This window comes from Ascaphus truei, chromosome 14 (genome assembly GCF_040206685.1).
Source record: "Ascaphus truei isolate aAscTru1 chromosome 14, aAscTru1.hap1, whole genome shotgun sequence".
NCBI classification, from domain to species: domain Eukaryota; kingdom Metazoa; phylum Chordata; class Amphibia; order Anura; family Ascaphidae; genus Ascaphus; species Ascaphus truei.
In genome coordinates, this window is record NC_134496.1 from 45,443,652 (window position 1) to 45,465,732 (window position 22,081).

The following is a 22,081-nucleotide window of genomic DNA, read 5'->3' on the forward strand; positions in this document are numbered from 1 at the left end:
GATGCAGCCCAGGGGGACCCTCCAGTTCAGTTAGTTTAGAAAACAATATGTTTAGATTGGATTGCTGCTATAGCTGCCCTTAGTGCTAGGCCGCGCTTATAGTCCCAAAATGGTGATGCAACGTCGCGTCAAAACAAGTGTATTGAATCCGTCGCGTGCGCTTATAGTAGGAGCGGTGCAATGGAACGACGGCTTGGTCGCGATCGCTGGAAGTCAACGAAAATTGATTTTTCAGCCACCACAGCGTGACGTCATCGGGCACGAGCGTTTCAACCAATGAGAGCGAACCTCTCATGGCCACGCCCCCGGTCACCGTCTCTTGTCTCTAACACTATAAGTAAAAATCGCTGCTACAACGGCGACGGATGATGTCACGCTGTTGCGTCGCTGTCGCTGTAGCAAGGACTATAACTGCGGCCTAAGGAACCCTTTGCTTTGCTGCCGGTGAAATGTCCTTTTCTATAATCTCCAGGAACGTGTAGTGTCCTTATGATGGAAAGTTCCCTTGAAAATTCCTTGTATTGTCCTTGTTTGTAAATAGTAATTTTATCCCTACTAAGAGACCTTTTTATATAATGTAAGCAAACCTAATTCAGATAGCCTGTCCCCAAAAGTCAGACCTTCCATCACCTTTATTCATTTGGTGTCTCTTTTCTGCGCTTTTTCAGTCCCATATTGTGGAGTGTACTCCGTATTAAAGGTGTGATCTTACTAAGAATTTAGACAGTGGCAATATTATGCGGTCTTCCTTCCATCTATACCCTGTTTTATTTTGGCTTTCCAGCTACTGCCTGACATTGAGCACTATTGCTAAACCTGCTGTCTACAAACACTCCTTAATCCTTCTCCATCAAGGATTGTCCTAACTTTGACACTTAATTTGTAGGTAGCATGATTATTCTTGCTTCATAAGAGCATAACCATACATTTATCTGTATTAAACCTCATCTTTCATTTACCTGCCCACGCTTCCTGTTTATCCATCTGTACAGAAACTACAGCCTGCTCTGGCTTTACTACCACAGAGAGTAGCACTCCAGACTGAGATGAATAAACAGGATGGTGAATTTGACCAACGTCTTGGTCCTTAATAGGACCTTTTTCAAGGTTTGAAACCTGAATGGCTGAATCAAAGCCTAGGAAGTTGTAAGCAGCATCATAATTCCATGTGCTCTTATAGATCGCAAGCTTCTGACGAGCAGAGGTGAAGCTTGCTTAAGATCCCTGCAGGTTTGGGTTCCCTGCACACTTCACAGTTATCTGTTCCACATGTTTCATCAACTTCATTAACCATCTGCTTTCTGCTTGACTAAACAACTTCATTTTCACATTGGCTAATGTCCAGCAGTCTAGAAATCTGATTGGCTGGCAAAGACTCCACCTGGTATAATATGCACTTAAAGCTATGGATGTCTATAGCAGAAAAAGAATTGTCGCTTTTGGCACTTTTCTAGTTTAGATAATTGCAACAGATGTCACAGTCCACTATTCATTTTACAGAGCATACTTTCTGGTTCTGTTATGTCAATCAACAATGAAAATACTGCCTCGGTTTTGCATTTCTTTCAGCTTTGCTTGTTTAATTAACCATTTTAATGTGCTTATTATTGGCTTCTTGGCATTGAACCATTGTACGTTAAGTGCCAAAGTGCACTATTTAAGCAAAGCTTGTTTTCAATAAATTAGAAGTATAGAAACATTGGCAATATTCCCATGCCAGCCCTTACTTAATACCAGGATTGTTTTGTTAAAGTGTGTCGCTGAGAATGGTTATAGTGACAAGTTAGTCATTTGCATTTCTCATTGAAAGTCATAAAGACGCAAAGTCATCTTCATAAATGTTCTCACTAAAGACCAAGTAAGATTAGAAAGTAGGTCTACTTGTTAAACGTGTATCGAGTTCCAGTAGCCGCATTGATTCCAGTCCCAGAGTAAATGAAGCCTGAAACTTATCACAGTCTACAACAAATCTGCTAACAAAACACAGAACCCCAGCAAGCTCTTTTTGGAAACCCCTGAGCCCCCACAAAATATATATATGTATATGTGTCAAAATGGAGTGCTATTTAATCCTAATAGAGGTATATTAGTATTTTATCTGGTAGTGTTAGGACTTGCGAACAGGTGTCTGCCTTGACGTGGCTCGCAAGCTTACAACGCTTTGGCCAAAGGGTTAAACTAAATGACCCTATTTCAAGAGAATATATAAGTATTTTACTGTGTATTTCTGTCATGTTGGATGTAGCATTGGGCTTCTCTGTCGTCTGTTGTATACAACAAATCTGCAGAAGACGTTATAACATGAAATTATTGGATGAGAATTGTCTATTAATGCATCATTTTATATTTTCGGGGGAAATTACCACAACCCCTGAATATGTATATACAATACTTTTCAAAAGATGAAACTATTACCTACTTTATATAGTAAAAGTTTCCAGCGGGATTGCACTTCAGAGTTGAAGATACCAAGTTCAGAGAAAATGTTACAAAGTTATTACAACAAGAAGTTCAAAAAAGTTAGTTCTCCTACGCGTTTCTCCTATGCGTTTCTCATCCTTCGGTGCTTTCTCTAGGAGTATTACGTACTGTATGATGGCTTTGTTGATTTAATGAGGAGCTTTGGTGCATCTTAACACATAGCAACTGGCAACATTAGGTTTGCCCCAGAATACTTCTCTGACTGTGTTTGGGGCAGTTTAAAGAACACTGACCCAGTAATGCACTGTGCTGAAACCTCATTTACATCATGTTTTCCCATTTACACTCACCACAAAATGCTTCTGTTCTTTGTATATGTTTTCTATCAAGCATAATTTACTTTAATACTAATGCAACCTACTTGTAATATGTTCTGATTTAAAGCAGCAGTCAAAGCTGCCATTTTCCCCCCTTTAATATGTGCAATCCACACAATAAGTAATTAGCTAAGTTGCCAATCGATACTTTCTCCTGTGATCGATCTGCGAAGATTCGGCTCCGGGGTTCACTAAATGACTGCAGATGAGTATTGACTGTGGCTTTGTAAATGGTTGCTATAGAAACAAAAAAGGTTTGTTACATTATAATACATAAAAAATGTAATTCAGAGTTGTTTAAAAAAAAAAATCCTCATAGTTCGGAACTGATTTATTACAAAAAAAAACACCCCTGTAGGATATTGCTTGGTCTGCAGCTTAAAGGGGTAAAAAAAAATACTTTCCTATGTTGAGCATTTCCGGGAAGGATATTTAGCAGTGGGGGAGGGGGGTGTACTGCTCAGTAATACATTATTTCTAACAACAACATTAATATTCCCTTAGATTAATGTGCATTACAAAGAATAAAATATTTATTGCCTCCTATTCTTAAGAGTGGGCTGTAATACTTGGATCTTCAGTAGATAGAAATCCATTTTGTTGAGATCTGTAAAATCTCTAAACGACATACCAGCAAACCAGTAATTTATACGATATAGAAATGTCTCGGGCTGGGAAACTGACCTTCTAATTGGAGTCACACAAGTGTTCCATTAATATCGGCAATTTCAATAGGAATAATTGTATTCATCTTTGTGGATGTACTTCTTGGGCAGTTGCCTGAAACATCTAAAGAAGTTTAAAGCAGCCGTTCATAATGGCTGAGAGCCTATCTTTTGGGCACCGAGTCAAAACATGATGCAGTGTATAATGGTAATAAGTATTCCGGTACACTAACAGCTGCCAATGTTATTTTCTTTGATGCTGGAAGCCACGTCACTGCCAGAAACAGCAATGATTATATGTGGTGTTCTCCGGTGTTTGGAGGGTGCTGAGTATGCAGGGCGTCAGCAGGTGTCATTATTGGTTCTATAACAGGAGTGGCAAACTCCAGTCCTCAAGGGCTACCAGCAGGTCAGGGTTTCGGGATATCCCTGCTTCAGGGAAGACTGAGCCACTGATTGAGCGACCTGTGTTGGAGCAGGGATATCTTGAAAACCTGACCTGTTGGTAGCTCTCTGGAGTTGACTACCCCGAGCTCTACACAAATATAATAACAATAATAATAATATTAACAATAATAATATGTATTAATTTGTGCAACTTCTCCTGTCATTTTTCTCCAATCTGTGTGCACACAATGGGGCCTATGCTATTAACGTTCATAAAAAAAAATCGCTGGGCCGTTTAATTTGCCAGTTTTTTGAGCGTTGCTATCACGGTATTTTTTTCAATGTATCCACACAAATGAAGACTTACACTTTGTAAGTGAGCAAAAGGCATGTATGTATTGCTATATGGTGAGTCGCGATCCCCCCGTCTACCCTCCATGCCTCCGGTCACGTCCGCGTCCGCCGCGATCCTCCGACGTCACTTCCGGTCACATGAACTTGCTCGTTGGGAATGTCACGGGATGCCTCAGGGGATGCCTCTCTCTCCAGATCTCCAGAGAGATGAAGTTGACTGTAAATTAATATTTATTGCATGGGATTCATGCCGGGGGTCTCCGGTGCTGATATTAATGGGTATCAGCTCCGGGAAGTCCTATCTCGCCACCTCTCAGCAGCTTCTCACCAGCCTCACGCCAGATTTTGGGAGAAACTCGCCATTCTAGAGCCATGATTCACCTAATCGAGGCTACAAGAATTGCACGAGTTTCAGAAACTGCCGATAAGTGGATTATTGCTGCTTACCCGGCGATTTTTTTATAATGGCTGAAAAATTTGTCGATTGATGCCTTCATTGCCCACTTATCGAGGCTTACTGAATAGCAGTAGGCATTTTGGCCGATAAGTGCTCGATGAGTGGCTTATCAAGGCTTATAGAACAGGCCCCAATGTCTCACGTCTAAAATGGAATTTTTCAGATCTACCAAAGAAACCGTCATCAAGTGTAATTAACTGAGATGTACTGCTGCGGCACAGTTTATTCGAGCATTTGCCCGTTCTGTGCCGCAGCAGTAGCCTGGCGCGCGCCCGAGTGTGACGGGCGCACGCCGAAGCAGCGGAAGAGCGCCCTCCGATCGGGGTGCTCTCCCTACCGCTGCCGGGTCCGCCGGGTCCCCCGGAACCCCCTGCCGCTGTCCCGCGATCGCGGGACACCAGGGCTCCCTCGGGGAGCCCCTGGACACGCGTGCAGCGGGCGCACGCTCCCGATGACGCGTGACCGCGCGTCTATGACGCGCGGCACGCCGAGGGGCGGCCACTAGCAAGCCGGGAGATTTCCCGGCTTGCGGTACCGACCACACTTCAATAAAGTGTGTCGGTAGTGTATGGTGTTAAAATAATATGCTTAATACATAGCCCTCAGGATACTTACTTTCTAACCAACTTCTTCCGTATGCGTTGAAGACCACACAGGTCCTCTCTTCAGACACGCAGTTATTCTTAATGAGACTCTGTGTCAAAATGTCAAGTTATGCACTCTGCAATAAGATAAGACTATTTTGTGACATACCAAATATTCATGAGAAAGTTTGCGGTTATTACTGTGTATGTTTGAAATCTATTTCAATAAACTCAGTCTCAATTTCGCAATTCTGGCATGATAGCCTCAAACAGCCCCAGGTCACCTTTTATCACTCCGACTGACTCCCAAATTCATCTCTAATATATAGTTTGTCACATTGAAGTAAAGTAACGGTGGCAGGTCATCTAATGAGCTAATATCTGGAACTTGGCTGTGCTCAGCAAATCTTTGCTACTGGAGACACAAGCACAAGCTAAATAATAGTTCCGTTTTAATTCATACATGTCCAGTATTGCCTCTAATTTTTACTGGATAGAATGCCCAAATACAGGACAGTCCGGTTCAATACTGGACACCTGGCAAACCGATGGACTGTGATGAAAGTGGCATAAACCAATGAATGAGGATGTCTATTTAACTAGTTAAATAATAATGAAAATAGACATTTATTTGGCCATCAAATTCTTCATAATGCCAAAGGTCTCTTTTTCGCTATATTTCACTTAGTGCTAAACATACATTGTTCTTGGTAAATCTTTCCAAATTTAGGAATAACCAATACATTTACGGAGTTGCGTTTGAAATTCTGTGCACAAATTAATGGGATATTTATTTGCTATCCCCAAAATGTGCCCTGTCTGGGGTTCCCTGAGAACAGTTGAAAAACACCCACCTAGAGATTTCCTTTAGTCAATATACAATATTATTCGTGGTGTATAGATGGTCACTGCAGCAGGAATTCAACCGGAAACTTGAGTAGTTAAAACAGCTTTATTAAACTAGAATGCTGCGCATCACAGAGAGCCACTCTGACGCGTTTCGTTCCTGTGTGGAACTTTATCAAAGAGACCATTCTTGTACTTTCATGTGTCAGAGACTGCCTTCATAATACACCCAGATGTACCAGTGGATCTTAGAAGCACCGGACAACACGGGGTTCATTCCCCTACAACCACAATATACAATATTATTCTTGTTACACTCAATCACTAAGGTTTCACATAATGCTGTTTTCCAGTTTTTACTACTTCGTACTGTGAGTCCTGGTTCAATTCCTAGACTTTTTATTCATGATTATACATAAGATTTACTGTGTGTAGTAATTGTTTAACTTCTTTCCAAATATTTACAGCAGTAAAAAAAATATGTACTCTGCCCCAGGAGATTATTCTAAATAGCATATACAGGAATAAAAATGTAAGTGAAGAGTAACAAGTGAAGAGGACAAAGGACTTAGAATTCGCAGTTGCATGCAATCTGAGCCCCGTCAGTGTACATCTGCATATTCCCAAAGGCGTACACCCGATGGGGCGCCCCAACAGCTGCTCCCCTCTGCACAGGAGCAGCATGCAAAGAGTTAACATTTGCTTCTACTTTGTGGAACGTTAACTCCACCCACTAGGCCTCGGCCATGCTCCCTGCTGGCGTACTGAGGCGCGCTGAGGCGCAGGGAAAGCGGGTGCTTTCCCTGGCCTTGTGGTTGCTTACCGCACGCACTGTCAGCAGCCGTCAGGGGGCGGGCTCGTCACTGGCCGGGGGCGGGCCAGGGGCGGGCGCGTCACTGGCCGTGGGCGGGCCAGTGACGTCACGGAGCTGGTTCGCCCTCATTGGGCGAACCGCTCACGTGACCGGCCTATCGCGCCGGCAAGCAGGGGAATTTTAAATTCCCCTAGGACCTGCGCTTCCGCAAGCGCGCGGAAGCGCAGGTGAGCCCCTACTAAAGCCACTCTAATTGCGGCTGTAGGGGCTCAGTGCTGAGCGGGAGCGCGCGTCAGCACGCTTCCGACAGCAAGCGCTAAACATGGCCAAGGCCTTAGAATGTTAATGAGCCAAGAGGACAAATAACTTTGAATTCGCAGCTGCATTCGATCTGAACCCCTTCAGTGTTCATCTGCATCGCCCCAAAGGCGGACAGCCTGTGGCGAAGCCAAAGGGTGTGAGTTGTTCCCTGATGTTTGGTGATGTTAAAGCTTCTCTATTTAAATCTGAAACTCACCAGCCCTTTATCCCCTGTACCCAATTTTTCAACTCTATCTGTCCATTAAATGTCTATGAATTGACTGTAACCTCTGTTCTTTTAATGTAACCATGTATCTGTCATCATAACTCTGTGCCCAGGACATTCTCGTGTAGCACGGTTCCTCCCCACCCCTCACCCCCCTCTCTAGGAGATCCACTCTCTTGCTACCATGTGGTGCTGAGGCATACCTGTAGGTTCAGGAGAGCTGATCTAGGTGTATTGGAGATAAGGACAGGCTTAGATTCTTCTCTACTAGTACTTCTTACTTGTGCGTAGCACCTCTAGCAGTAGTGGGCTCCAAGGAGTTTGGAGGTGGTCAGCCCCCACTATTGCACTCTTTCTCCCCCTGCCCAAGGACTGATACTCAGACAGAGGTATATTCTGAACAGGATCTTTATTGGGGACATCCACTGCAGATCTTCTCACAGCGATGCAAGGTCTCAGAGGCTCCATACCTCTGGATGGTGCTTTGCCCCTAGTAGTATAGGGCATCTGTGTCTGAATCTGATGTTCCTCCAACCCACAGGTTGAAGGTGAGCATGCTCATCCCGCCATGGGAGAGTGTGACAGCTCTACTGCTTCCTCTCCCTTCCAGACCAGGAACAGGACTAATCCTAAATTTGGTAGTCCCCTAATTAGGATAGAAGGGCTAATGGTCTATACCTATTCCTGATAGGCTTACATAGGCCATGAGTCACCACCTTACTCCTGTCCATCATAGAGGAGCATGGGTGGGGGCACAAACCCATAGAATTAACCCCATACAGCCGGCAGCTAGCAGGACTTACATAACAGGGCGGGGAAAAACAGGTAGAATATACATACCCTGTTACAATTGGAAACGAGAGGTAACTCTAAATATATTACTTCCTGGTTAAACATTTTTATAAATAAATAAAAACAATACACCCCAGTAACAACTGCAATGCTGCCTAATTTACAATATTCATTTTACTAGTGCATGTGTGTCCAACTCTAGTCCTCAACGGCCACCAACTATTCAGGTTTTCACGTTAACCCCATTTCAGCACAGGTGGCTCCATCAGTGGCTCAGCCATTATGACTGAGCCACTGATGGAGCCACCTGTGCTGAAGCAGGGATATCCTGAAACCCGCCACCCTTGTGCTATTGCTTCACACCTCTTGGTAATTGCTAAGGCAGTTCTGCTGTCTCTGTAAAATGTAGCCACTCGGAGTAATATATTACCTTGTGGTGGTAATGTATGCATAGTAAGACTTATCCTCTTAATTTGAATATCACAACTAGGAAAGTTTCAACCTAAGATTGATTCATTAGATACTATAAAATAAAACACAGTATTTATAATCCAAGCAATTAACTTTGCAACCCAAGATGTGACATCCTGTGCACGTCACCTTGATTTGAGATTTCCCTACCACACCTTCAGAATATTAATACATTTTATGAAGAACTGTAAAGCATACGTTCTCCATTAATAAAGAGAGGAGGAACAAGAGGGAGCTATGTTTTTGTTTTGTTATTTTGCCTTGAAGGGACAGTGTTCCCGAGTGCTTCTTGTTTTATGTCTGTAGACAAAATAAACCGCAGTGAATTAGTTTCCAGCTATAAACTGTGTCTGTTTCGCACTGATCAGTGGTCATCCTGCCACAAGTGGTGTGAGAAGTGGGATCTGCAACAGAGAGCCCAGTAACAGCATGCAAGATGTTTTAAAAGACCGGCAGCAAGCCACTGCTGTACAGGAAAGCAATGCAGCCCAGCAGGAGGAAGTGCTGTGAATGATAGCGCATCACCAGGGCACTCTGCAGGAGCTGCAATGGACAGATGTTAAACAGCAAAACCTTGAGCAGATTGAAAAACTTCAAAAGCAATAGCTGCATGAAAAGTACAGTATCTCCTTCTCTTAAAGCTGGTAGAAACCGAGATGGGTGGGAAAGAAGCAGCAAAAACAAGCGGCTTTGCTGCCCGATACCATACGCACGATGAGACATGAAAAGGGAATGACCAGCACCAACTTGAACTTTGTATCCAGGCAGGAGATCCCGGTGCAGAAACTGAGCCTGTTTATAGACACCAACTTCACTCTGTGAATGCTACTGAGGGAGCAGCGCGGCTGGGAGACAGAAACACACGGGCTACTGGAGCAGAAATAACTTCTGCTGAAGAAGCTCTTTGGCATGTAGAAAACACAGCAAAAAACAAACAAAGATGCCCAAAGCTACTTCCAATACGACAAAAATACACTGTGCAATACCTATACTGTATATTCTCTTGAAAAAGGGTCATTTAGTTCAACCCTCTGACCAAAGCATCTTAAGCCTGCTAGCCACTTCAAGTCCTGACCGTTAGCAGGTCCTAACACTCCCTGAGTTAAAATTCTTATTTACCTCTATAATTAGGGGAAGAATAATCAGCATTGGATCTGTCGTAACCCAGCAAAATGAAGGTGACCTGCCATCTTGGAAGGTGGAGAGGGGCGAGCTTAGACCTTGGGGGGGGGGGGGGGTAGGGTAGCACTAACTACTGTCTTACAGAGACAGTAGGAGGGTGTTCTGGTAAGTGTGTCTGCAAGGGGCCAAGGTCTGTGCCGATGTTTAGTATGGGGTGATGATGGTTCTGTCCCTAACCCAGGGGTTCTCAACACCAGTCCCCAAGATCCCCCAACAGGTCAGGTTTTCATGATATCCCTGCTTCAGCACAGGTTGCTCAATCAGTGGTTCAGTCTGAGTCACTTGTTCTGAAGCGGGACTATCTTAAGGACTGGAGTTGAGAACCCCTGCCCTAACGTGTTGTATAAGTTGAATAAAATGTTTTCTTTAATGTCTTTTTACCCAGAAGGATCTTTCTATCCAGTGTGACGAGTCTCTTTATGACACGCTCAGTTGCAATGGTTTAGTCTGGATGTGAAGTATAGGATGATACATTATATATGAGTGCACTGCAATGAGCCTAAAATACCCAGTGGATCAATGCAGCTGACTGTCCCATGCAGCATACAATAAGGAATGAGTGATTAGCACAAGTAGGTTCTCTCTACAAAACATAACCACTGTTTCTTGTTAACATTGGTATAAAATGAAAAGCCCAAGATAAGGTAATATATTTTTTTTGCTATGTAGCACTGACCATCTATGTAGAGATGTACATAGAATGTTTTAAGCAAACAAATTGGCGTTGTCAGAGTTAAACCAGTGGTTTAACCACCATCACCCCAAACTAAACATCGGCACAGACCTTGGCCCCTTGCAGACACACTTACCAAAACACCCTCCTACTGTCTCTGTAAGTTCTCCCCACTTACCACTTAGATTGTAAGCTCTTTGGGCAGGAACTCCTTTTCCTAATGCTAATTTTATGTATGAAACGCTTAATCCCATTATGTGTTATATTATGTCACGTGTATTACTGCTGTGACGTGCTATGTACATGGATGACGCTATATAAATAAAGATTTACACATATTCCCCATTCTGGCTGTGTCATCATGTAAGTTCGTAACGAGATACCAGAAGGTGTGTATATATATATATATCTCATATATGTGTGTGTGTGTGTATATATATATATATATATATATATATATATATCTCATACAGTAAATTACTAAAACACAAGAAAAATTGGAGTCGTGTACCATAATGGGTCTAAGGAGCTGATCAGGCATAGCTATTGATAATGACCTCAAATTAATTCAGAAATATACAGTATGTATGTGTATAAATATATATATATATATATATATATATATATATATATATATATATATATATATATATATATAATGCCAACGATGTACACAGTGCTGAACTATTTTTACAACATTGCAATACAGGGAATATACAGTAATAATACAGATGGGATAAGTGCAGCAAGATATTAATGTAACATGGGGAGAAAGCCGTCCCTGCCCTGAAGTGTTTACAATCTAATTTGATTGTTAATTTTTTATTTAGTGTTTGAGCGGGGCATGTCGCAAAATATGTATTTTTGTTAAACCCTGATGCATTATGGAGCTGGATACTTGGTGCTCATTGAATGATGCATCTAATTTATTTTAATTGTGGGAAAATGTACAGACAACAAATTACCTTTTGCAACAAAGTGGTTCTCCTGGGTAAAGCTGCGAAAGTTTGTTCCAAGGACCTGATAGCAGCACAGCAATTCATTTTATGCATTATAGTTTATAAATATATATGACAGCTCTCCCAGAGCTGGATTACATTGAGGTTATGAATAACTGGAAGGCTCCCTGCGCTGTAGTGTAGAATGTCTTGAAATGAATATTGAAGAAAGACAACTATTCTTGCTGCATGCTATGTCTGTGACAAAAAGGTGGAGCGTTTCATCTCCCCCCACCCAGGATTCACACCTCTGCAAGAATGATGTTGCAGGTACTTTGATCATGTGCATTATTGAGGGCAATTTGGAGCTGGGTGCCAATGTTCTGAAGGTGACAAGCTTGACACTGTTTTATTGCAAAGTCATTCATCAGTCTTTATCAAGGATGGCTTACATGTTACACATAAATGTGCTTAAAATACATACACATGCAAATTCACCCCTTCCCTCTAATGCATACACATGTGAACATGCCCGCGGGGTCAGTCTGGGTGTGTGTGTTCAGGTGTGCGTGTATTTGTGAGGAGGGGTGAGTTTGCGTGTGTAAGTATTTGGGAGGAGGGGTGAGTTTGCGTGTGTATGTATTTGGGAGGAGGGGTGAGTTTGCGTGTGTATGTATTTGGGAGGAGGGGTGAGTTTGCATGTGTATGTATTTGGGAGGAGGGGTGAGTTTGCGTGTGTAAGTATTTGGGAGGAGGGGTGAGTTTGCGTGTGTATGTATTTGGGAGGAGGGGTGAGTTTGCGTGTGTATGTATTTGGGAGAAGGGGTGAGTTTGCGTGTGGATGTAATTGGGAGGAGGGGTGTGTTTGCGTGTGTATGTATTTGGGAGAAGGGGTGAGTTTGCGTGTAGATGTAATTGGGAGGAGGGGTGAGTTTGCGTGTGTATGTATTTGGGAGGAGGGGTGAGTTTGCGTGTGCACGTATTTGGTGTGTTTATGTATTTGGGAGGAGGGGTGAGTTTGCGTGTACTGTATGTATTTAAACTGCATTTTTTGGTAATTTATCAGCCATCCTGATGAAGGCTGTATCGCACAGCTGACATGTCAGGTTTATTATTATGGCTCAGTAGATCTATTTAATTAAATACGATGTGTCCAACTCCTGCCTATTTTTGATATGCATTATCTTCTAGGGATGGGGACGGGGGTTCTAATGAGTTGGAGAACCGGTGGATTGTTTTTACATAACTACTTATGTTAAATGTGCACAGGAACCACTTTTCTATATAGACTGTTTGAGATCGTTCCATCTTGTAGACTCATCTCCTTTAGCTGTCAGTATGTATATAAGGGGCCATAGGGGGGCTGATTCTATATGTGCCGAAGTGACCAATCAGGCATTTTTCTGCCAACAGTTTCCATTGATTTTGATTGGCGGGTATTGAATCAGCCCCTAAATCTTTAGGGCAATCACTGTAAGGTGGGGAAGCTAAAAAGTCAGTGACTAAAAAACCACCCCCCCCCCCCCCGCCCCATGAACATGCTCATTTGCTGTATTCCTTCTCCCAGAAACTAGATTTCCATTTGTTAATCCCAGATCCTGCTGCTCTTACTACAAACCACCGCCAAATAGCTCCCTGTCCCTCATACACAAGGTGTTACAGCCTTCACCACGGCACTCGAGTACCTTGATACATTGACACTAGTTCAAAATACCGTTGCATCAATGTAATGAGAAAAGCATACTTTGTGTGTTTTTATTTTTATTTATAAAAATGTTTTACCCAGACGTAATACATTGAGAGTTACCTCTTGTTTTCAAATATGTCCTGGGCGCAGAGATATAACAATACATGGTTACATTAAAAGAACAGAGGTTATACAGTAAAATCACAGACATTTCATGGACAGAGAGAGTTGGAAAATTGAGTATAAGGGATAAAAGGGCTGGTGAGTTATAGATTGAAATAGAGAAGCCTTAACATCACCAAAGATCAGCGAACGGCTCACACCCTTTGGGTCAAAGCAGATGTGCACTGAAGGGGTTCAGATTGAATGCAGCTGTGAATTCAAAGTCCTTTGTCCTTTCGGCTCATTAACATTCCAGTGGGTGGGGTTCACTTTCCACATAGTACAAGCAAATGTTAACCCTTAGTACGCTGGTCCTGTGCAGACGGGAGCAGCTCTTGGGGAACCCCATCAGACGTCCGCCTTTGGGGCGATGCAGATGTAAACTGAAGGGGTTCAGATTGAATGCGTCGCTGGCTCGTCTGAGAGCCACAGGGTTAATATACATTGTAGGGTAAAATCTGTTATTTAATAAAAGTGTCATGCCTTCTTTCAGATGGTAGGTGTGACATTGAAGAAAAAGTGGTCCAGCCTTCCAAAAAGTGACCTCACCCCAGCCTTGGTGGGTTTCTTTACTACGCTCACTGCATGCATAGCTATACATGTCTTTTAGATAGTTTCTGCCACGTGCAGGAATAGAAACTGTATGTATTTGGAAGCATGCTGGCCGATCTAGCAAAATACTATTTATATGTATAGCAATGAGAGAAATGCCTGCAAAATAGTATGTTTCAAGCTTTTAACCCCTTAATGCCTAATTGTTTTTTACATTATCAGATGAAAAAGTCATTGAACGGTATGAGGCGAATTCGCATCATTCGTCCTTAAGGGGTTAATGTGCGAGCATAATTTTTGACTTATTTCCCCCCCCCCCCCACCCCACAAAAGGAAATGATTCCTTCTATTTCCCTTCATAACCCTGCTTTCCTGGTAGAGATGGGTGAAAGTTTCAAAATCGCATTCGCCAACTTATACGTGATTTTGTTTTTTGATAAAAAGAATTCCCGTGACCCCGTTTGCAGAACTTTTATGGACCGAAAAGGAAAGAGAGAGACCCAATGCATGGCGAGATCTGTGGACAAAACCGAACGCACCTGTGATACCTGGAAAATATGCTCATTAGGACAGTCAAAGTATCTTCAAATGGTTCAAATTTGCATATTTCCCAGGTATCTCAGTGTTGTTCAGCAGCATCTCGCCACATGTTATATACCTCCCCTGACACTCCTTTATATAAGTCACTTGGCACAATAGGTCTCTCTCGGGCTCTGTAGAATGCACGTTGACTCAATGCATGGCGAATCCCTGGTGAACTTTGAATGAGCTTTGAGTTACTTTTTTCGTTAATATAAAAGGGCCAGTTTCGCATGGTTCACGAACTCAGGCGAAAGCTTCACACCTCTATTTACGGTGTGGCTCATATCGAACAGTGTTCAGCAATCAAACTTTATCAGCAAAAAACAGGACAGGCAGGAACACGCTACACTACAGTTTGTGATCACTGAAGTCCATCCATAAAACATGGTATTCTGTTCTTCACTGTGTGGCAGTTTTATTAAAGAAGCACTGCTGGCTTTATCAGAAGCTTATCTACTGCAAGTACAGGCCACACTCCCCAACAGTCATCTAATGGTGCAAATATACGTGTTAGAAGTTGTGTTCTAACTCAGACATTGCAAAATAATAGGCAGTGCACTTCCACGCTGTACAAACAAATAAATAGAAAATGTTCATACTCATGTGGGTGCAACCTTCCCTCCCCCCCCTCAAATAGGTACCCTAATAAAACAGGAACATAACCAAAATATACTAGCAAAGGGGGAAAAATCTCCTGACAATAAGGAAAAAGAGAATACACAGCACTAAATCTACTGCAAAAAGTATAAATCAACATGTAAGCTGTAGTACAAAGCAGTATATCCAAAATACATTAACATGCAACATTAAATACAAAGAGAATGCTAAATATAATGAAAAGGGCTGATCCTCAGTGTTTCGGGGGAATAGCCCTTTTTCAAGTGTTTTTTTTCCCTCCCTACTAGTAAATTTTGGCTAACTCAAAGGCCCCCTGCTTCCAGAGATACTTACCTCCGCAGTAGGTACCGTTAGGGATCATGTAATGGCCGCTTTTCAAAGCTGCCGCGGCCTGTGGGCCAATAGGAAGCAGTGACATCATCCAGTGCGACGTCCTATTGGCCCACGTGACGGGGGGGGGAGGAGGAATTTAAACTGGCAGGAGGTTCCGGCACCCCCATCGGGAGAGAAATATCTCTGGAAGCAGGGGGTCCCCAGAGCTGAAAGTAACGGGGTTCAGCTCCGGAAACCCCCTGCTTCAATCCTATATTTAAAAAAGGCGCTCACTTCGATTGCTCCTTTAAGGTTGCTGAAGCTTATTCCTCGAGGGCTAGCAACAGGCCAGGTTTTCAAGATTTTTCCGACTTACACATACTATTTATCCTAGCACTAATTATCACCACTAACTTGCTGAGGTTTGTATGGCACTGAGAGAGATAGCATGGCTCAGAGAGCAAGAGAGCGCATGGGGTACAGTGGCTCTGCTTTGCATGGATACGAACAAAGGACAAATACTAGGATACATTATTGGTACCACGCAGTCATTATTTCATTGATAATGACACCAGTTTGGTGGTTTAAACTGCAAGTGCTGCTGTCTATACATTGTTATTAGTATAGCAGGGTTACAAAGTCAACGCGCTTAAAACATACACTATCACAGATTTCATGTAATATGTATATCTTTATTTATATAGCGCCCACAACTGTACTCAGCGCTTTACAAGAGAGACAACACAGTACAGGGAATTATAGTACAATAAGATCAGAACAGGAAAGGAAATCCCTGCCCCGGAGAGCTTACAATCTACGTGGTATGATGGGAAACTTGATATTTCTAGTATCTCTGCGTTTTATGGTGCACTAGAGAGAACATGATACAACATGTTTGAATTCTCCATGGCATAGTCCTGCATTGCAGCTACCTCTGGATACAGGGCATGTGTACATAATGATCATAGCACCGCTTGTCACACATTGCACAGCATGCTGTAAACTTGAATATTCCAGCAATACACCCAACTGTAAGCAATATGTAGGAACCAGCATTATACTGGGGGTTAAACGTCCTCACAGCATAATATACGAGGAATTTGATGAACATTCAAAAACGTTTAATACATATTATTAAGTTGTGATGAACTCTTAAAAGATCAATCCAAGCCTTTTGTTTTTTTTTTTCGTTTTTAATTTTTTTTCATTTTTAATACAGATTGAAGCAGGGGGTATCCGAAGTTGAACTCCATTCATTTCAGCTCCGGGGAAACCCCTGTTTCCAGAGATATTTACCTCCAAAGGGGGTATCTCCTGCAGTTTAAAGCTCCCGTGTCACATGAGCCAATAGGAAGTCGCACCAGATGACGTCACGGCTTCCTATTGGCCAGGGCACCGGAGCTTGGAAAATCCGCCATAATGTGAACCCTGGAGGGGCAACCGGCACCCACTATGAAGATAAGAACCTACGGAAGCAGAGAGTTCCTGGAGCTTAAATGAATGGGTTTCAACACAGGAGACCCCCTACATCAATCCTGTATTAGAAAAAAAACAGGAGGGGGGGAGCACATGTATTGCTCTTTAATATTGACATTTTCCTACTGCAGAATTAGTGGAGTAATTGTGCAAAACACAGCACTAGATTTATCAAAAAAAAGCCGGAGAGACTTTGATAAACAGTCCTCATTATAAGGAGACCGCCTGCGTTCAAATACCCAAGTAATAAAACATTTTCAATGATTGTATATTTTAGACTGTTTTTTTTTTTTTTTGCCTTAAGTTTACTTCAATTTATTTGTTAAACTCACAATTTCAATGACCGATGTTGCCATTAAAAAGGTGCAATAGGTTTGATTTGTTAAATATTGATGATTGAGGCTTTAAAAAGTAATCCAAGAAGTTGTAGTCATTTCTAGTAGTTTCATGTAGTGAAAGTGATCACCTGGTCTCAAGTTTATATAAATATCAACTGTGCTTATATAGGAAGGATGTTTGGGAATAACATGCATTAATATGCACACATACTGTATAGTAGCAGCAGATAATAGGAGTAAAATAACAACCCCATTTTATTTTTATATTTATATACAATATATATATATTGTTGCTTTTTCACCCACCATATCTTAAAATATATATATATATATGTTTTTTTTAAATAAATCAGTTCTGTAGTATTAGATCATTCATACTGCATTTATTATTATTATTATTATTATTATTATTATTAGCAGTAGTAGTAGTATTAGTAGTATTATTCAACTCTTCATGCCATTTTTAATGAGTTTTAAAGCATCCATTGATTTCTGTAGCATTCTTTAGCCCACCTCCCCAGCAGTGCAAGATCTTTGCAACACTTTCCTGTTTCTGATCATTTGTTGCCAATATTCCCCGCAGTTTGAGCTGTAAAATGTAACAATAGATAACGTTACCTTAGTAATATAAGGATACATTGTAGCTGCTGAGTTACACTGACTGAAGCAGCCATTATGTTAGGCACACAATCAGGATTTTTACAGATTTATAACAGGAGCAACAAACGATTTCCAGTTTAGGTAAGAATGTAGAATTATACATTGTCACATCTTTTACATATAGAAATAAGAAAAGAAAAAAAGAGGGGGGGTTGTATTGCTGCTTTAAGACAGGTCAGGTTTTCAAGCTATCCCTGCTTCAGCACAGGTGGCTTAATCAGTGGCTCAGTCTGTAACTGAGCCAGTGATTGAGTTGGGATTCAGCTGTGCTGAAGGAGGGATATCCAGAAAACCTGACCTGGTTGGGGGTCTTGAGGACTGGAGTTGAGAACCTCTGATTTAACCCATTACACATGCCACTGCCATTAGCATATATGGGGCCTCATGGGATTGTGTGGTTTTTTTTGGGGGGGGGGGGGTGATTGGTGACAAGATCAAGTTTTCCTGACACGAGTCATTGTTGATTTCACTGTTGTAGGGGAAAAGCTCTAGGGCGGCAGATAAGACTGTTGCCATGGTGATGAAGGAGATACCGAGGCAGGCGTCTGCAGAGGAAAAGCCCCTCCTTGCTATGACATCACAGGTGGGCTGCACCGGGAAACTGACACATGCAACTGGCCCTCAGCCAATAACGTACCCGCCAACAGCATCCAACGTCTCTGATAACATTATAAGAGCAGCGGCGACCAACTCCAGGCCACCAACAGGTCAGGTTTTCAGGATATCACTGCTTCAGCACAGGTGGCTCAATCAGTCCCTGCTTCAGCACAGGTGGCTCAATCAGTGGCTCAGTCTTTGACTGAGCCACTGATTGAGCCACCTGTGCTGAAGCAGGGATATCCTGGAAAACTGACCTGTTGGTGGCCCTTGAGGAATGGAGATGGCCCACCCCTGTGATAGAAGCAATTAGAAGTCACATTTATTCTGCGTGTCTGCACTAGCGACTTTCGGACGTTTATCAAATTTGCACGTGGAAACGCTGTGACACGGAGACTTTTACAAATACCCGAATGCATCCACCAAAGAGGCGCTCGTGGCACCAGTGGGCACATCATGCATATGTCAGTTTCCCCATGACAGTATTTATTTTAAATTGATTATTTGTGTGTGATGTTTCCAATGCTTTCACTGATCATCATGAGCATAGAAAGTAAAGTATAGGACAGGAATTGCAAATGATGCGGTCTCTCTGTGAGTCCCGGTGCAAATGTAACGTGCTGAAAAAGTAGATTATACCTGATTTTTTGATTATTTTGTATAGGAAAGGGGTAGCCAACCCAGTCCTCAAGGGCTACCAACTGGCCAGGTTTTCAGGGTATCCCTGCGTCAGCACAGGTGGCTCAATCAGTGGCTCAGTCCAAGACTGAGCCACATGTGCTGAAGCAGACTGATTGAGCCACATGTGCTGAAGCAAAGACTGATTGAGCCATCTGTGCTAAAGCAGGGACTGTTTGAGCCACCTGTGCTGAAGCAGGGATTTCCTGGAAACCTGACCTGTTGGTAGTCCTTGAGGACTGGAGTTGGCTACCCCTGATATAGGGTAATTACAATGCACTATTGTGAGAACAAAAGCAATATTTTCTTAGGTTGTAGAAAAACCGCTGACCGGAAAGGTCAGATAATTAGCATAAAATGTTGCTTGCGTTTGTTTAGTACAATTCATTACTGATACTACCTTCATTTTTCACAGCTAATTGGGTGCAGTGTGTCTGGTACTGTGCTGGGGAAAGTTTTAATGAGGAAAATAGTTTAGAGAGGTTTTGTTATCTGCAAACACAAATTTCAGACGTTTAAGCGTCAAAATGGGTACGATTTGGCAAAAATGGGCAGAGAACAATATATATTTTTGTTGCGTGGTTTTGATCTCAAAGAGTGAAATGTAAAGAGATATTGTGAAACCAAGAGACGACCTACATAGAACAGGCGTGGCCAACTCCAGTCCTCAAGGGCCACCAACAGGACAGGTTTTAAGGATATCCTTAAAGCAGGGATATCCTTAAAACCTGACCTGTTGTTGGCCCTTGAGGACTGGAGTTGGCCAATCCTGACCTAGAAGTCAGTGAGCATCAGTTGATAAGAGTAAGGCTTGACTGTCATGTGTAAGTGATTATTTATATATAATATTAATATTAAGCCATAATAAATGAATAGCAAGTTTAAAAGCTTGTTGCGATAGAGATTTGCATAGGGTTTTAAACAATGTCTGAGTTGGTGAAATAAGCAACACAACACAACTCATTACAACCATGGTTAAATAAAACATTTATTTATTTTTACATTTCTTTGATTTGTCCCTAAAAATCTGCTAGTATATATGTGAAGTGGCGTACCTCTAACATACTGCCTCAGATGTAAATGTGTTATGACATATGCCTCAGTTGTGCTCCAGAAAATGGAGCGATGCATCAAAACTAGTGGTTTCCAATAATTTTTTGCTTAAAGAACCCTATAATTATATTGTAAAATTCTGAGGCTCCCCAACCCACTCTAATAGCGTGTCTGGTATCATATGCATTGTAAGGAACCCCAATCCTCTCTAATAGCTCGCCTGAGATCAGATGAATTGTAAGGAACCCTGTCCCTCTCTAATAGCGCGTCTGAGATCAGATGCATTGTAAGGAACCCCAACCCTCTCTAATAGCGCATCTGGGATTATATGCATTGTAAGGAACCCTGACCCTCTCTAATAGCGCGTCTGAGACCAGATGCATTGTAAGAAAACCCAACCCTCTCTAATAGCGCGTCTGAGACCAGATGCATTGTAAGAAAACCCAACCCTCTCTAATAGCGATCCTGTGATCAGATGCATTGTAAATTCTTCTGTATTTGATACAATTTTCAAATAAGCTGAAAAGAGCAGGGAACCCTTTAGGGGTGCCCGGGGAACCCAAGGGCTCCTAGGAACCCCTGTGGAAAAACACTGGTCTAAACACACTTTTATATTGCTACATAGCACCCAAGTCATGATAACTTGATCCGCTGGATCACACCCAAATCGGCGATATCTGCCATTGACTTTAATGGCAGATATCGCCAATTAGATCGCTGCATCGCATTTTAATGATCCCTTAGTCTATTGCAATACATCCTGATGTTTGATCTGCATGTATGACATTGTCTTATATTATCTTTTTAAACATCAGGTCTGGGGAGTCTGTTAGTTTAAGTGCATTCAGAGGGAATACTCATCAGTATGTAAGATCATGGAGGCGGAAGATCTCTGTGACACTTCTATCATATAGGTAGTTTTTAGTAAGATACACATCTTTATTCTTTAACAGTTAAACCAGGTATGGGCAATTCCAGTCCTCAAGGGCCACCAACAGCTCAGATTTTAAGGATATCCCTGCTTCAGCACAGGTGGCTCAATCAGTGGCTCCGTCTTTGATGGAGCCACTGATTGAGCCACCTGTGCTGAAGCAGGGATATCCTTAAAACCTGAGTTGTTGGTAGCCCTTGTGGACGGGAGTTGTCCACCCCTGAGTTAAACTGACTCACTTGAGCCTTTTAAACCTTACTTCCTGTATCACATCATATGTTTCACACACAGTTATACTCAGGGAATTGCACCTGGATTTAAAGGATTGACACTATAAAGAACCAATATAAAACATTGATGTTACCTTTATTGTAATATTAATAACAGAGGTTGCATGAGGCCATGCCCCAGTTCTTGCATCCCATGTAAATGCAATATGCGTGCGTGACAGAATGAGAAGGAAATACTTTATTCCACTTAACAGATACATACATATGCTGCAATAAATAAAATAAAAAGCAATCTTTAATCTTGTTTGGTTTTGATTAATGTTTCTTTACTAATGTAATGATATGCTTTAAATGAGAGAATATGACGTTTCTATCCAGTACTGAACATCCTCAGACTGTTATCAACAGATATCTGGGAGCCAGCTGTAATTTCCGATCGTGGCACTTTTTAATGTTTGTGATCAGGGCAGGAGGTTTAATGAAGTGGATACGTGGATGTTGCATAATACACAGCGGATAGTATTTTTGACATGAGAATTGGATACATTGTATAAAAGAAACAATGAATCTATCGGCTATTGTTTTACTTTGTGTTCAAGGTAAACTACCCAAAACATATTCAATTAATGTCTGAAGTACTATATTCAGAATGTGTATCTTATACATGACGTCACAGCCAGCCACACGTCACACAGAATGTGTTCCATACACTTCTGCT

General features: G+C 42.1%; 1 protein-coding gene across 5 annotated transcripts in view; it reads left to right on the forward strand.

The window, feature by feature from the left end:
• The window catches only part of PEX5L (peroxisomal biogenesis factor 5 like), a 144,074-nt gene that overhangs the window by 75,556 nt on the left and 46,437 nt on the right, over window positions 1-22,081 (forward strand). For 2 of the 5 annotated variants that reach the window (XM_075570721.1, XM_075570719.1), the window contains exons 1-2: window positions 13,826-13,895; window positions 18,353-18,457. The exons of 2 other annotated variants lie outside the window; for them this stretch is intronic. In XM_075570721.1, the coding sequence (XP_075426836.1) occupies window positions 13,830-13,895; window positions 18,353-18,457 (171 nt within the window). In that variant the 5' untranslated portion in view covers window positions 13,826-13,829. Of the gene's footprint in view, window positions 1-13,825; window positions 13,896-18,352; window positions 18,458-22,081 lie in introns of those variants that run through there. One more of the 5 variants, XM_075570722.1, reaches the window with a different exon arrangement.